Source organism: Glandiceps talaboti, chromosome 15, assembly GCF_964340395.1.
Source record: "Glandiceps talaboti chromosome 15, keGlaTala1.1, whole genome shotgun sequence".
NCBI classification, from domain to species: Eukaryota; Metazoa; Hemichordata; class Enteropneusta; family Spengelidae; genus Glandiceps; species Glandiceps talaboti.
This window is the reverse complement of record NC_135563.1, coordinates 14,349,300-14,364,334: the sequence shown is the minus strand read 5'-3', so window position 1 is coordinate 14,364,334 and position 15,035 is coordinate 14,349,300. Positions and strand designations below refer to the sequence as shown.

The window sequence follows — 15,035 nt, the reverse complement described above, 5'->3', positions numbered from 1 at the left end:
AGACTGTGATACCTCTTAGATTTTATGGTGAGTTGATAATGATGTTAGCAACAGTCTACAGAAAACAGAATTATACTCTACGAACGAATGAATGTTTTCAATTACAACGATGCAAGCCATAAAAAACTAAAATAAAGATACCCGTTCAATTCCCAGTAAATTGCATATTTTTGCATACTTTACACAATCTTTACAACTTAGTATACATCAAAGACTAATTGTCCTAAATACTATATGCCTGTATATCCTGTTCGTCTTAGAAAAGGGGCAGGATACAACATAACAAGTCTGGGCGTACTTAATGGCACTGTATCTTGATCTATATACCTTCAAAATAACTATAATATTTCTGAAAAATATTTATAAATTGACTAAGATTTAAGTATATCTAGTTGTAATAGTCAAAAGTGGTAAAGAGATTTCTGAATTTTCTGAATGATTATCTCATAATAAGTTACATTGTGCTAAAATGATTTTATAAAATAAGTATACCTAGGTACCTAGGCTTGTGATTTGTTATGTTATATATTCAAAATTTATATTTCATACGCCTGTTCTTGCTACATCTACATATTATGCCTTAGATAGAGTGTTAATCGCTACTTTGTTTCCTCCTTGAGTTGGAAAAAATGGCGTAATGCACCGTGTATGCAATGTAATGGATGCCCGATATATTTGATGTATTTTGGTTTATCAATGAAAAGTTGTACATAATTCATTTTATGGTTTGATGAAAAACAATCTTTGGTATCCAACACACGTAAACAAACATAAATTTCATGTCACAATCTTTATCATATTAAACTGTAGCCTTGAAAACTCCATCGTCACATCTTTAGACTCGTAAATAAACTCGTAAGATGTCTCCTTGTTATCTTGACACTCACCACGTATCAATACGGTTAATCTGTCTTATATCAATGCAGCCTTTGGAAAATGTCCATGCCCGACTTGCTTGTGTTTTTGTCGATCTTATCAGAAAATATTTTACTGAAGTTGACGTGTCTTATGGTGGACATCGCATTGAATAATGATTGGTGAAAACTACTGTAAAATATCAAATGGAAAAGGTGAAATACGTGCACATGTATCCGTATGTTTTCGATAATGGCTGGTCGATATGATAGTCTAATGGTCTGATGAAGGTCTTTTGTTTGTTCGCCAATTATAAGCTTTCCAATAAAAAAACATTGATATTTTATAAATATGGATTGGTTATTGTATTATGTGACAGCCTATACCAGTAACAAAATGTTGCTACGCATGTAACAAACAGTTCCTTAGCTGCGGTGGAGTTGTTTTCATTACATGTATTGATCGATAAAAAGAGTGGTAACTAGGTGAACTTATCAGCTTAAAATAACTTATTATAGTATAGAGTAACATTTCCTCGACAATCTTTGGAAACATATATTGCATATTACTTAGTGTACCTACCCATTTGTTGTCTTCGATTAAAAGAAATTACTCTTAGTAAAAAAGCACATATTACTAGTTTCTGACATTAGTGTTGTGATGCATTTCGTTTGGATCTGACAATCGATTTCGTTTGCCTTTAGTAAATCTTGCAATGTATGATTTCCTTCAAGTTATAGTTTACTTGGCAGCTGAAAGTGGCAATAATTTCAACTCTCTTCACTCACAAAAAAACAACCTTTCTTTCTTCTGCTTTTCATGCCCCACCCCAAGGCTATTAAGTGTGAAAATAACCAAGGGTATCTAAGTACAAAAACACAGGAAATGTTTTTAATTTGTATGTTTTCCACTGCTACACTTTGCAAGTCCCATGTGACTTAGGAAGTAATTAATTATAATGGCAGCTGCACAGCCTACCTCACCCTAGAATCATTTCTCGTTGAAGTCAAATTACTCGGATGAGAGTTTGTGGATGACCCTAGCGTTAATGAGCGTTTGTGGATGACCCTAGAATTATTTCTCTTTAATGAACAAATACGTTGTTGGCAAGTATACGACTGGGATCCTGACTAGACACGAGGAAGAATGAATACCAGGTCACGATCTAGTTGACTGAACCATGCTTCTATGAACAATCAATAGCGACACGACGTCCAGAATATGAAGTGAATACATCACCCTAGCTCAGGTGAATTTTAAACATTTATGAGGAACTGTTAACGTGGAGTGGAATTTCAATGTAAATTATTGATGGGGAGTAAGCGAAAGTATTGTCGCTTAGAGATAAGGTTTACCTTTACTCAAGGCATACAACAGATTTTCAATGCCTCCATTCAAACGGAAAAACGCTCCGGTCAACCATGTAAAAATACTCTACCTAAAAACAAGCTTAATGCCTTATTTAAAAGATACTTTCTCATTAATCAATAGATATCGAACAACAACAACAACAACAACAACAACAACAACAACAACAACAACAACAACAACAACAACAGTAGTAGTTACATTAATAAGAGATGTAATACGTGTATATGTGATATGTAACAGAGACCGCGTCAATCTATAGATAACCTACAAAATGTACGCATATATAATTGCCTGTGGAAAATCTATATCTAGTTTTACAGACGCGTTCTGCCTTATGGATACAAAATAACGCTTGCGATAGATTATGACTATACGGGTCTATATTTATGCCCATTCCGAACGTGTGGATGTTAATTACATGTTTACGCCCATGCACACACAGATCTTAACATGTATATATATATATATCCACTGAGCTGGGATGGACAACAGGTATAAATTATTTCCCATTTATACTACGATATGAGATTATCAAATATATGTGAATTGTAAACGTAATAGTTGTAAATAATTTACTGTTATAACTTCACTGTATTAAAGCCGTTCGTGAAAAACCTACTTTCATCAACAATATAATCTTTATTGTATGATTTATTCAATCTCATTTATTATTGAAATGATTTATGTTTAATCTTTGACTTCAAAATATAAAACACACGTATCCATTTCAGAACTTTAATAAGTAAACAGTATGTCCTATGGTTGACAAAAGTAAATCTTTTCAGTAATATTATAGTTGTTAAAAGATCTAGCACCGGCTGTTGTTTACTCTGGACAGTATCCAGTTTATTGATGTTGAACAGCGTTTTTTTTTAAAAGTGACACTTAGGTGAGAGCAAAGAGAATTAACGACACTTCACGTCCAGTTAATCACATGATTGATTTTATTGGTTTATATCTTCCGATAGATTGATGGAGATAGATGATACCATCCGTGTTAAGATTAATAAGTTTGCAATGTTTCTAATTCGGACACTATTATTTTCTATCGTCTTTTATTAAATGAGTTTAGATGATAGTATTTATGATCAATCTTGAAGACTAAAGTAATCCCTTTAGCCTTGATCCTCAACGTGAGCCGCAACTCAATGGCAAAGTTTGTAAGGTCCATTACATCTGTAAACCCCACACATCCGACTTTTTCCATTTCCGTTTGTACATGTGCTTACATAGTATTTCTATACAAATCGGTGTATATGATACTCTCAATGTATCGTTTAGCAGCGCCTGATCCACCATGATTACGTTCCTTAGAACTAAAAGTATCAAGTTATTGATGTTACTTTAGTCCAAACCAATCTCAGTTAAATTCAAAGTACACACACTTAGGGTTCGCAACGCAAAAGTTTCAAAATGGTAAAAATTATAGTCAAAATAAAGCCTTTAAAGAATCCAAAATGGCCGCTTATACTGTGTTGCATGGAAGTCTGCGGGAAAATAAAAAGGGCGTTGATTTATTTGGGGGACAAAGATTGTTATAGGGAGATTTGAATAACCTCTCAGGCAATTTTGTTCCTGGGATACATCAAACACCTGTAAACGTTTATCAAATAATCACCTGTTAGTATGTCCTTGGCAGATTTTAACACTTCATGTCGCTCACCTTTGATATCCAGTTTATGTAAATTAGAGAACTGTTTACTGAGATAACTTTCTTACATAGAGGGTTGCCTCCGCAATCTTATCGGTGGTGCGAACAGTTGTATTTTACCTTTCAGAAAGAGAGAAATTCTGGTACAATAAACGGTAGATGTAACTTTGAAAAAAAAGTATTCTGGCTGTTGCTGGCTTATGTTTTCCAAAAATGGCGTACCTGAAATGTGACAAATACAATAATCAGGAAGTTCTAGGGTATCATCTATGAGAAATACAAATATCTTCTTATGTTTACTACAAATGTCAACCTAATGTTACTATCATTCGTAAAGGAGGAGTTTATATATTTTGTTCACTTGTATTGATTCGTATCGCCAAAATGACATTATCTACAATGTAATTGACAATGGAAAGGGTAATATAGCTTGCAGTTATTATCTATGACAATATGTATCTTATTGCATTTGCTCCAAATGTTAGCTTTAATTGGTTTTTACTCTTGGTTATCGAAAGTGGTTATTTCCATGGATTAAAATGTTATCTTGGGGAGTACAGGTTATCCATTATCGGTAATAAAATTGGAAAACATATCTGATGGATGAGATGTTCATAGGAGAGCAAAATGGACGAACGGCATGGCACGTTTATGATATACACAGCTGTCAGATATACCATAGGTTTGCTATAGATCTTGCACTCATTGCGCAATGCAGCCGGAAATGACGTTTAAGGCGAAACCTAGGCTCATGACATCGTATGTGTCCCACGAACGTGACATGTTAACCAGAAAGTTTTGCAACACATTCATCACATTTAATCACGATATTTCCAACTAAAGTGGTTGGAAAAATTCTGAGCTAGCAAAATATGAAAGTGATGTTTCAAAACGACTGCATGGATGTTAATGCCAAATGGACTTTAAATCGAATATTATTAATTGCGTGTTTTTTATGCAAAAGCTGGGTATTATTTTATAAATCATTTGCGTACAAAATGTACAAAATGTTTTCGTCTTTAAGAAACCATCGCTCGAAGATAAATTTATACTGAATGTTACATCTCTTTATGGTGTCTCGGTGATTAGCTTTGCTATTCCAATTCGTCCCTAAAAGTAACAACGCGACCCCCCCCCCTAAAAAAGAGAGAACCCAAACAAGTTTTTGGAAACAAAAAGATACGTGCGAAACTTCCTTTACAACACCTCATTTTAACGATACATAGTCCTGTGATTGCGCGCTAACGACATTACAAATATAGATATTCTGAGAATGTGTCACCCTATTTTGAGAACACTGAAGCTTTTGAAAAAAATATTCTTCGGATTCTGGCAATCTTATTACAAAAAAAATGTTTTTCTTTGCATATTGACATTGTAATATTTTTTACGGTTCGAATATTTATGACAGTATGAAGCAAATCGAGGAAGACTACACACAATTTAAAGATAGGTGATTCGTGAGTCCCAAATGACTTAAACGGTAAACGTAGTCCCATATCTCAGGTATGTAATTAGAGTGGGAAGCAATATTCATGAACCCTATTAACTTGTACTCACCGCTGAGATTTTGACTCCAAATAAATCTTATATGTTATCCTGTCATAAAGGCATTGTTTTTTATATTGTCATCGAAATTCGACATTGCTATTAGAACTTTTAGCCACTTGAAGGTTGCCATGGTAACCACTTCTCATTGCATCAGTAACTTTACAAGTTTGCTCTACACTCATTCTGAGTGTTCATTTCACTTTGGATATATTACTTCCATGTAGACGAGCAGATCTATTATGTGATGTTGTCATGCGAATCTGTCCTGTAGGGGTTTTTGAAAATCAGGAGTTGTATGTTTTCTACTGAACACTGAAACTAGGGTTATTGAAATCATCATTATTTGCTACCCGTGCCGACAGTGAATGTTGCATATTTTACAATTACATCAGGGTTTGCGGTGAACTCTTCATTATTCACATTTGTGTCTGCTTATAAATAGTGAATGAGCAACGAAAGCTGTGTACCACGCATCCGTACAGTAGGGAGTTATAAAAACAATTCCCAAACTCTCCAAAACAAGAAATAACCAACTTTTCATACATTTTTATAGGTCTTAGCAACAAATCATATACTTGCAGACATGGCTGGTTTATCGCCAATAGTTTGTCAATTTAGATAATAAATAATTTCTTTATATAGCTGTCTCATTCCTTTGGGATATACATAATACATTTATTGTCGTTTGTTAGCCGCATTCGCGTCACTTTGTGTTGAAATTACTGTATACCAATTAACGCTATAGCACACAAATATTGCAGAGATTTGAATTTGATATACTGGTTGTTAATACAAGGGTCCACCTTCGAGAAGTCAACTACCTAGTATACTAATAACTACAGCATGTACAAGGGTCTGCTATAATGACAAGGGGAACCACTTTTGGATATTGGATAGTTAGGGCTTTCCGGTGTTACTAACATTCCTTATCTTGATTATATTAGTATCAACGTATCCCAGAATTCACTAGCTTACGAACATTGCGATTGGTCAATGGCGACTGGTCAATGGTGAGGAATGTGATGGCGGTTCTGATGTTGCTGGTGGGGGTGATGGTCTGGCGGAGATGGATAGATGGATGGGGGGGGGGTTTAAGAGCGTTACAGTGTTTCATTGGCGTGATATGCTAGTATCCCACAGTAATATAGTGATCTCGGGTTCGAGATACAATATAGGAACCCCGCAGATTGAATAATTACAAAAGTACGCCAAATTCATGGAATACTGTCGTGATAGCAGAAAGCTAGCCTGGTATTTGATGAGATCCGGACTCATCTTTTTATCCACACTGCACATATTCATTGAAAGTGAATAAGACGTGAACATATGACAAGAGTAAATTCCATTAGGCAAGATCATGGCAACTATGTAATGCATGTGCGCAGATTAGAATGCCACAAGACACCTATATACCACAATGATATGTGATTATTCGAAGTCTGCTAACCTGTATGTAGTCTTGTTACTTGTTCACAGAGAGTCTGTTTTAGCTATAACATACATCCAATTTATCATGTTTGTCACTGAATAATAACTTTTCAGGTTTTGACCTTTAAAAGCCATTCATTCACCAATGTTCAGGAGTGAATGATAATATGCATTAGGACCCTGGGAACATTTCATTGTCTTTGGAAGATGTTTAATTAATTAAACTTCGAGCTTCTAGTTATCCTAAATGTCAGTTTCTTTTGACAAACCGCAACTTATTGCATTGGTGAAGCATTTCAATTTTCAAGTGCGTAGGTAATATATTGTATTACGTTGTTGTATGTGACTACATGTAACTCTAGCAGATGACAAAGACATTAGTCTGATTACTATACTGTGGTCGTTCTCTCTCTCTCTCTCTCTCTCTCTCTCTCTCTCTCTCTCTCTCTCTCTCTCTCTCTCTCTCTCTCTCTCTCTCTCTCTCTCTCTCTCCAACGTATAGTCAAATTAATAAATTCTACCGAAAGTCTATAGCTAAATCTCATGCTGGGGAAAGGGTGAACACAGCTTGTTAGTAGTAATTCATCACAAACTGACAGACGGTTACTTCATTCAGACAGTTGCTCATTCATATTTAATTGGTATGGGTTGTATGACCGTGTTTGACTGTCCCGGTAATTACTTCAAACTTACTCCGCCTTCGGTCTTGAAGTAAGTCGCAGGTCATCATGTTTTATCAACGTGGAGTTTGATTATTTCGACAAACATGATAAAATACCCACGGCAATGCATGAATGGCATTAATAGCATTAAACTGCCACTGTCGACTGTACGAATGGATTGTCGTGCTAGAGAAACCCATAAGCCTATATGATGGAGAGATGGATCGAAGAAAACAACCGGTCTATAGTGTAACACAACTGAAAATCTCTCTTGTTTCTTCAATCCACTATCTTGTGTACTGTTGTTCATTTGATACCTAACCTCCCCTCCTGATGTAATAGGAAATTCTATTTTTAAACATAGTCATAAAACCACCGGCCTCTTTCCGGCACCTCCAAAATGCACTTTGCGTCAGTGCGAAAATGTTGTTGTTTTTATATAAAAAGTGTGTAACTTGATTTGAAGTTATGAGGAATTTCAGAATTCGGATAAAAAAGAACGGCAGTGTACGAATGGTATAATCCTTGTAACAGAGCAGATTTTGTTGTTGATAGGCACTGTCGCCATATATACCAGACAGTAACATAAGATGTTGACCGACGCTGATGTCGAATTTCGTTGGAGCCAGGTAGATACTATCAACATTATTAGTTGGTTTCGAAAAGGGTCTTTGCAGCGATGGACGTATAGCGTCTACCTTTTCACTCAGAATTTGAATAGGGTCACAGTATAGAACTTATGCAAGTGTACATAATGTGCTAAATAATCCTACACCATTGGAAAGCCAATTACTATTCAACTCTGACAGTGGCTGATCGTGACTGAACAGTCGTGTGTGTGACGTTTCCCGAGGATTAAGATTTCTAAATGTTTTAATGTCTCTTTCACTGATAAACTGTTGTTATTTGTCGTAGACAACTGGTATGGTTATTATGTGTGTGCATCTTTCCGTGGTACTCTGGTAACAATCTACCGTATAAAGCACATACTATAACAGTGCATCTCATAAGAATGATACTTACCAACGAGATTGCAACTCTGGTCATCTGGGAAATGTACCTTTTATAGAAATTAACTAGGTTTGAAATGACTGCGGGGGTTCTGGATCTACGTGTGCGCCACATTCGTATGTAAATTCAAGTCAAGAGTTGAAGGGCACTAGGGTGGCAAGGAATTATTCCATCGATACGCAAGATGGAATGTTTTGAGTCTGCTTCCCTTGGGATAGAATGAGAAAATGCGTGTGTTTTTATTTTTTTTATTGATTTTCAAATACATTATCATCTCTCATTTGCACGTTTTACTATTCAATTACGTTCACATGAAATGTTCAAGTATTCATAACATTTGGAGTATAAATGTTGTTTATCTAAAATTAATTCCAATTCCGAAACGTGTCGTTATTACTAACGCTTCCCTTGAAATACATATTTATCAGAAAAGTACGTCCACGTGTTATGACTAACTGGGTCACTGTATAAGGTGTCATTGTAGAACGAAGACTAAAGTACACGTACACGCAAAACATAGCACTTTATCCTTCAATGGATTCTACGTATCCAAAGTGTGGATTAAAAGCAAATTTGGTGTTTTTTCCTTGTGGAGATTGATTTTCTATGGGTGACTAAAAATGCCAGTGATCGTTGCTTACATGATGCATCGTTGATACGACCTGTGAAACAAACATGTCAATTTACCCAAATTGTTGCTAAAGGCGTATGTTTGCTTTTGAAATTATTATATTGTCACGATGTCATACTCAATCATTATTCACTGGAGAAGTACAACAGTACTATAATGTTCAACAACTGTCCAGAGCCGTTATGTTCCCCTACCCATGGCCATTGTTTCCACTCCGTTGAGATAGAGGCTTCAGACTCCCACTGACAATACCCATTACCCTCCCATACAAGAATAGCTTTTATCTTCCGCTTTCAATAACAATTGAAAAATTCAATAATGACGTTGCCATTGTAAGTCTTTGTTCAAATAGTTATTTGTTCTTACGTTTGTCCTCGGCAAGTCTTTCATACGTCCCCCCCCAAAAAAAATAAAATAAATAAAAAATAAAAAAAAATTGCATTTTTATTCAGCCAACCTGTACGAGATAGACATGTTTTCAGGGCAAAGATTTGCAATATGCTCGTATTCGGGGCATCGGTTGTGACATGGATGCTCCATTAGGCAGGTTGAAACATAAAATACGTACGAGACAAGTGACATAAAAATGTAATATCGCCGCCAATGTGTGAAGCTGGCGTATACGTTTTATGTGGTATATCATTTAGCTCAAAGTCGGTTGTCCAATAAATCACCTGTGCCACGAAATCAACAAACACTGACAAAAAAACGAGGCTTGTAATATTCATAGGTTTGCATCACTCATTTAAGTAATTATATTTCGTTCAGTTCCCCCCCCCCCCTCCCTTGCTTCATTTCCACCCATCTTAAAACACCATCTTCTTGCAGGTATAACAACACGTGTCAATCAATACAAACACACAGCTATTATCTTGGGACCTAGATCGATTGAAGTACACTGTTATGGCCCAATTTCTGTATTTAACAGCCCTTGATTAATTACATGAACAATTTCTGTTATAGACTACACATGTTTAGTTTATGACTATTCTCAAATTAGTGGCTAGTTTCCGTGAATAATTAAGCAAAATAATGGCAATTGTCAAATGAATATCTATTTTATGTCCCCTGATATCAATCATAAACCATTACTTTAAAAAGACTGGATGTTAGCTATAAAAATTAATGGTATGAAGATAGGAAAAAACTTATTTCAAGGGCAGTGGCAATATTAGTATGTGAAATGGAACAATGTTCTATGTAGAGTAAAGTTGAACAGTGAAAATGAATTGAATTCAAATCGTGACAATGAATAGATGAAGCTTGTGTCACGTATTAGCCTCTCTCTCTCACTCTCTCTCACACACACACACACACACACACACACACACACACACACACACACACACACTCTCTCTCTCTCTCTCTCTCTCTCTCTCACTCTCTCTCTCACACACACACACACACACACACACACACACACACACACACACACACACACACACACACTCTCTCTCTCTCTCTCTCTCTCTCTCTCTCTCTCTCTCTCTCTCTCTCTCTCTCTCTCTATCTCTCTCTCTTTCTCTCTCTCGTACTGCATTCACGATATTTTATAGCAATACGTTCCTACACTGTTTAAAGGAAAATCATTACTCTGTAAACTAACATTCCGTTTAGGTTGAGAACCTACCAAAATATACATTGCGTTTATACGTTTATCAGACAATTTGTGCTACGTACAATAAGGAGATATATCTTTATTGTTATACCTTTAATAGTATCTAAAATTTCAAGGCCATGTTACCAATTAAATATCACGTGATTAACGGGCAGATTTTTCATGTATATGGGTTTTCACATTTATTGACTTGACAGAAATTTCATTTTAATGTGTTTTTTAAAGAAATTTTTTACTAATTGATTAGTTTTTATCACCCAAATCTAATATATAATTCATGCATCGAATTTCCATAGTCACGAACTAATTTTGAAAATAACCCACATCAATAGAGCCGCTATTGAATGCGAACAAATTAATACAATTTCAAATGCATTAATTGAAATGACTGCATGACAGGTTGAAACCACCTCCTTTGTAGATCTTTATACAAGTTTTCCATTAACAGATCGCCATTTCGCTCATAAACATTAAATGTGTTTTGTGTAAACATTGACACAAAGGTTCACATTTGTCGCTGACATTGACTTTAGGGAATGGATACTTTCATCGAGTCATTCAGTCTACTTTGATTCAATTTGTTCTTCGCCATGTCAGCACAAACTGATACATTTTAAGTGAGGCAATTCCACTCTGGGGGGAATTTAGTTTTCACAATATAGACGTCTGGGAGCTATTAAAACAAATCCATGGTATAATACAACGACACGACACGTATACATGTTTACTTATTTGCATGTTCACAGAGATCAATTTCCACTGTTGTACATAGATTTGAACATGATAAATGACCCAAGGACCTTCCCTATGGCATTAGTATGCTGTTTGATATATTGCAAGGTGACAGACACACATCCAATGTTCGAGAGAATACGTGACGCGATAATAACTTGGCAGTTGTTAACCTAAGAGATTTATGCCTGTAAGACTTGTAGCATAAATATTTCTTTGTCAGCATCTCGGTTGAAGTTTTCTCTTTCGCTTTACGCCCCTCAAAATTGCACAACAAATCTGAACAGATATTCTAAACGTGGTTTATAAGCCCGTTTATGGCGCTGGTGATATATCTGTTGGACAGGTATCAGGTGTTTACACGTTCATAGTAATTTTACATTCTCTACCCTGTAATCAAGTAATCACCTAACAAACCGAGTAGAATTGAAAACACGTTTCTTTTATGTTCTGTTTATTACGAAAATACACAGACTTGACGCGTCTTAATTTCATTAAGCGAGAATACCCGTGTCAACGTAGCGGATTTACATTTTGAATTAATTTTTTATTGATTTGTTGCTAAAAACATTTCACAATGTAGTCAGACTTCGATCGGATCGTCTGTGTGGGTCTTTGAGTTTCAGGAGGTATAAAATAACCAATTATACAAGGAGACTAAACTTTACGGGAGGCATTAGATTTAACGATGTTTTTTTTATATTATTTTCAGGTTATGGACACATGGCACCAGCTACAAATCTTGGTCGATTCATCTGTATGGTGTACGCACTTCTTGGAATTCCATTAAGTTTCCAGGTTATCGCTGACTCCAGTAAACTCGTATTCCACTCCATCAAATCGTTGTTGTCGTGTTTCGCTAAACTCCGTGGCAAGAAAGGAAGAACAGGAGAAAGAGACGTCACAGAAACGCGGTCTCCAACAGACCACAGGGAAAAATATTTTGAGAGAAACTACGTACATCAAAATGAATCTAAAACTCAGTTTTCAAATGGCAATGGGCCAACAGTGACAATTCCAAGTGGTGGCGACAGTATTCAATTTTTACGCCCAGAAAGTTTGAAACTTAAGCGGAAAGGGAAACGTGCAAAAGTTCCATCAGATACAAACAGACGACCGAGAGAATTCAAACTACCCTTACTTGCTGTGGTAATTGCAACCTCGGCCTGCATTTGTCTCAGTGCCTTGTATTACTGGTGGTGGCAGGGTTGGACATATTTCCAAAGTTTGTATTTTACAGTTGTATCCACAAGTACTATAGGATTTGGTGATCTAATTCCTGGAGATACAATCGACAGTATTGGCAGTATATGTAGACTCGCCATGTATTTTTATATCAACATGACAGGCATGGCCGTGTTGAGTGTTTATCTTTCACAGTCTCAGAACCGTATTTGTAGCGTTTCACGGAAAATCAGTCGACGTTTAATTGGTTGGGGCAAAGTGAAAACACCATCTAATATTGAAGAAAGTCGGCCAACAAGCGTCAGGCAACGAAATTACTGGCTTGATGACAGTGATGATGAATCGTTCAATCCAAGAGGTTTTAGGGGTGATACAAGCATGTGAATATCAACAAACTTCAAGTAACAAAATAAGAAAGTCATCTATTTGTTTTCATTACTAATATTGTATGTATGTATGTATGTATGTATGTATGTATGTATGTATGTATGTATGTATGTATGTATGTATGCATGCATGCATGCATGTATGTGTGTGCGTATATGTATGTATGTATGCATGTATGTATGTATGTATGTATGTATGTATGTATGTATGTATGTATGTAGGTAGGTAGGTATGTATGTATGTATGTATGTATGTACGTACGCACATGCATGTGCGTGAATGCAGTGAGTGAGTGTGTGTGTGTGTGTATGTGTGTGTGTATGTGTGTGTATGCGTGTGTATGTATGCGTGCGTGTGTGTGTGTGTGTGTGTGTGTGTGTGTGTGTGTGTGTGTGTGTGTGTGTGTGTGTGTGTTTAAATTGTTTGAGCCAAACAGTTACATAACAATGAAAAGAACTTCATCTCAAAATATAGAGCTGACGGGCATGATATCAATTTACAAACAAATCATACATTTTCATAAAAGACAAGAATCGAAAGGAAATTGTACTTTTTGGCTTTTTGATTATTTTTCCGGTGCACAAACCCCTATATACTGTTATTATGTTATTAACATTTATATGTAGATGTAGATGTAGACATGCCTAAAGTGATCAGTTACTCTGATTAATTCGTCATAAAATACTCGTACAATATAGAACTGATTAATTCGTGACTTTATAAGGGTTTGTCACTACTCGTCTAGCGACTCGTAGTGACAAGGCTCCTAGGTGACGAGTAACATACTGTAACATCGTAGTTTGATGACTCGTAAATGCAGGTACTCCAAAATTCTATCGGTTATATGTAGCGACACAATCCATGACTGTATTGTTTTGAAGATTGCTGACATACTAGTATCATAACGTTGGCAATTTTTCATTGGAACTTTACAACTTGCAAGTCCTGTTGAATAATTGCCAACCCTTTGTTAAATATGTAAATGAGGTAATACGTAATTTCCTTCCCTAAAGAATGCGTCATCAATCAGCTCCATAATTTCCTACAGTTTCAACCATGTTAGGTTTCAAAACCGATTGAGCATGTGCGCTAGACTGACTAATTTGCATAATGTCAGTTGTTCTGCCAAAATGACATTTTGGATTGTGTCTCTTCCATGTGCAATGATGATGATGATGCAAGTCACGTGCAGTGATGGTGCAAGTCAGATAATCGGTTATTATTTACAACGTTACGTAATCCATTCTATTGTATATAGGCCATATCATAATGTATTGTTTAACAAGCGTCAATTTGAGAACTGTTTTTTTTTCCTCATTTCTCATTTTTGTTGTTGAGATTTTGGAGACACCGACTGCCAAGACGTCTTATACATAGTCGTTTGCCTACACAAACTTGAACTTCAAAATCTTTAAAATTTTCACTTTCTCACTGTCTTTGAAGTGTATGTTTCCTACAGTACTTCATATAAATATACCAAGAATCTAACCTGCCTTCTTATCATAATATGTCATTTTTTCTTATCAATAAAAGGTTATTATTGGAACCATTTATCGAAGTAAGGAAGACATATTTGACTGGTTTGTTGTGTTTGATGTGAATGAGCGTCAGATTTTGGAACACTGAGAATTATCAAGTACTACCAAACTAGAGAGAGTGTAGAGTTTCAATCAGGCGGCACGACGTTTTTAAAGTCTCAGTCACACGATGTTTTTTGTTAGGAATCACATAAACACAATACAGACACTGATAGCAAGCAAGCATGTAAAATGATACATTTTATGTCGCTATCAATCATCACCACTGCCGGATGAGACGAGAGATTCAAACACAAATCTGCTCATTGTATGATCACTGTAAGATCGAATGTAACGTTTTATGTGCGTGCACGCACGCTATCAGTGTCTGTGTAATTCGAAACAAAAACATTGTGTCCTTGTGTGCGACTTAACT

The 15,035-nt window shown here is 35.9% G+C and overlaps 2 protein-coding genes across 2 annotated transcripts in view; both read left to right on the top strand.

Annotated features, from left to right (window-relative positions):
- Positions 1-13,079, top strand: part of LOC144446247 (TWiK family of potassium channels protein 7-like) — a 35,580-nt gene extending 22,501 nt beyond the window's left edge. The window contains exon 2 of the mRNA XM_078135999.1: positions 12,223-13,079. Coding sequence (XP_077992125.1) covers positions 12,223-13,079 — 857 coding nt within the window. The remainder of the gene's footprint in view (positions 1-12,222) is intronic.
- The window catches only part of LOC144446975 (deoxynucleoside triphosphate triphosphohydrolase SAMHD1-like), a 367,634-nt gene that overhangs the window by 304,690 nt on the left and 47,909 nt on the right, over positions 1-15,035 (top strand). The gene's annotated exons all lie outside the window — the stretch shown is intronic.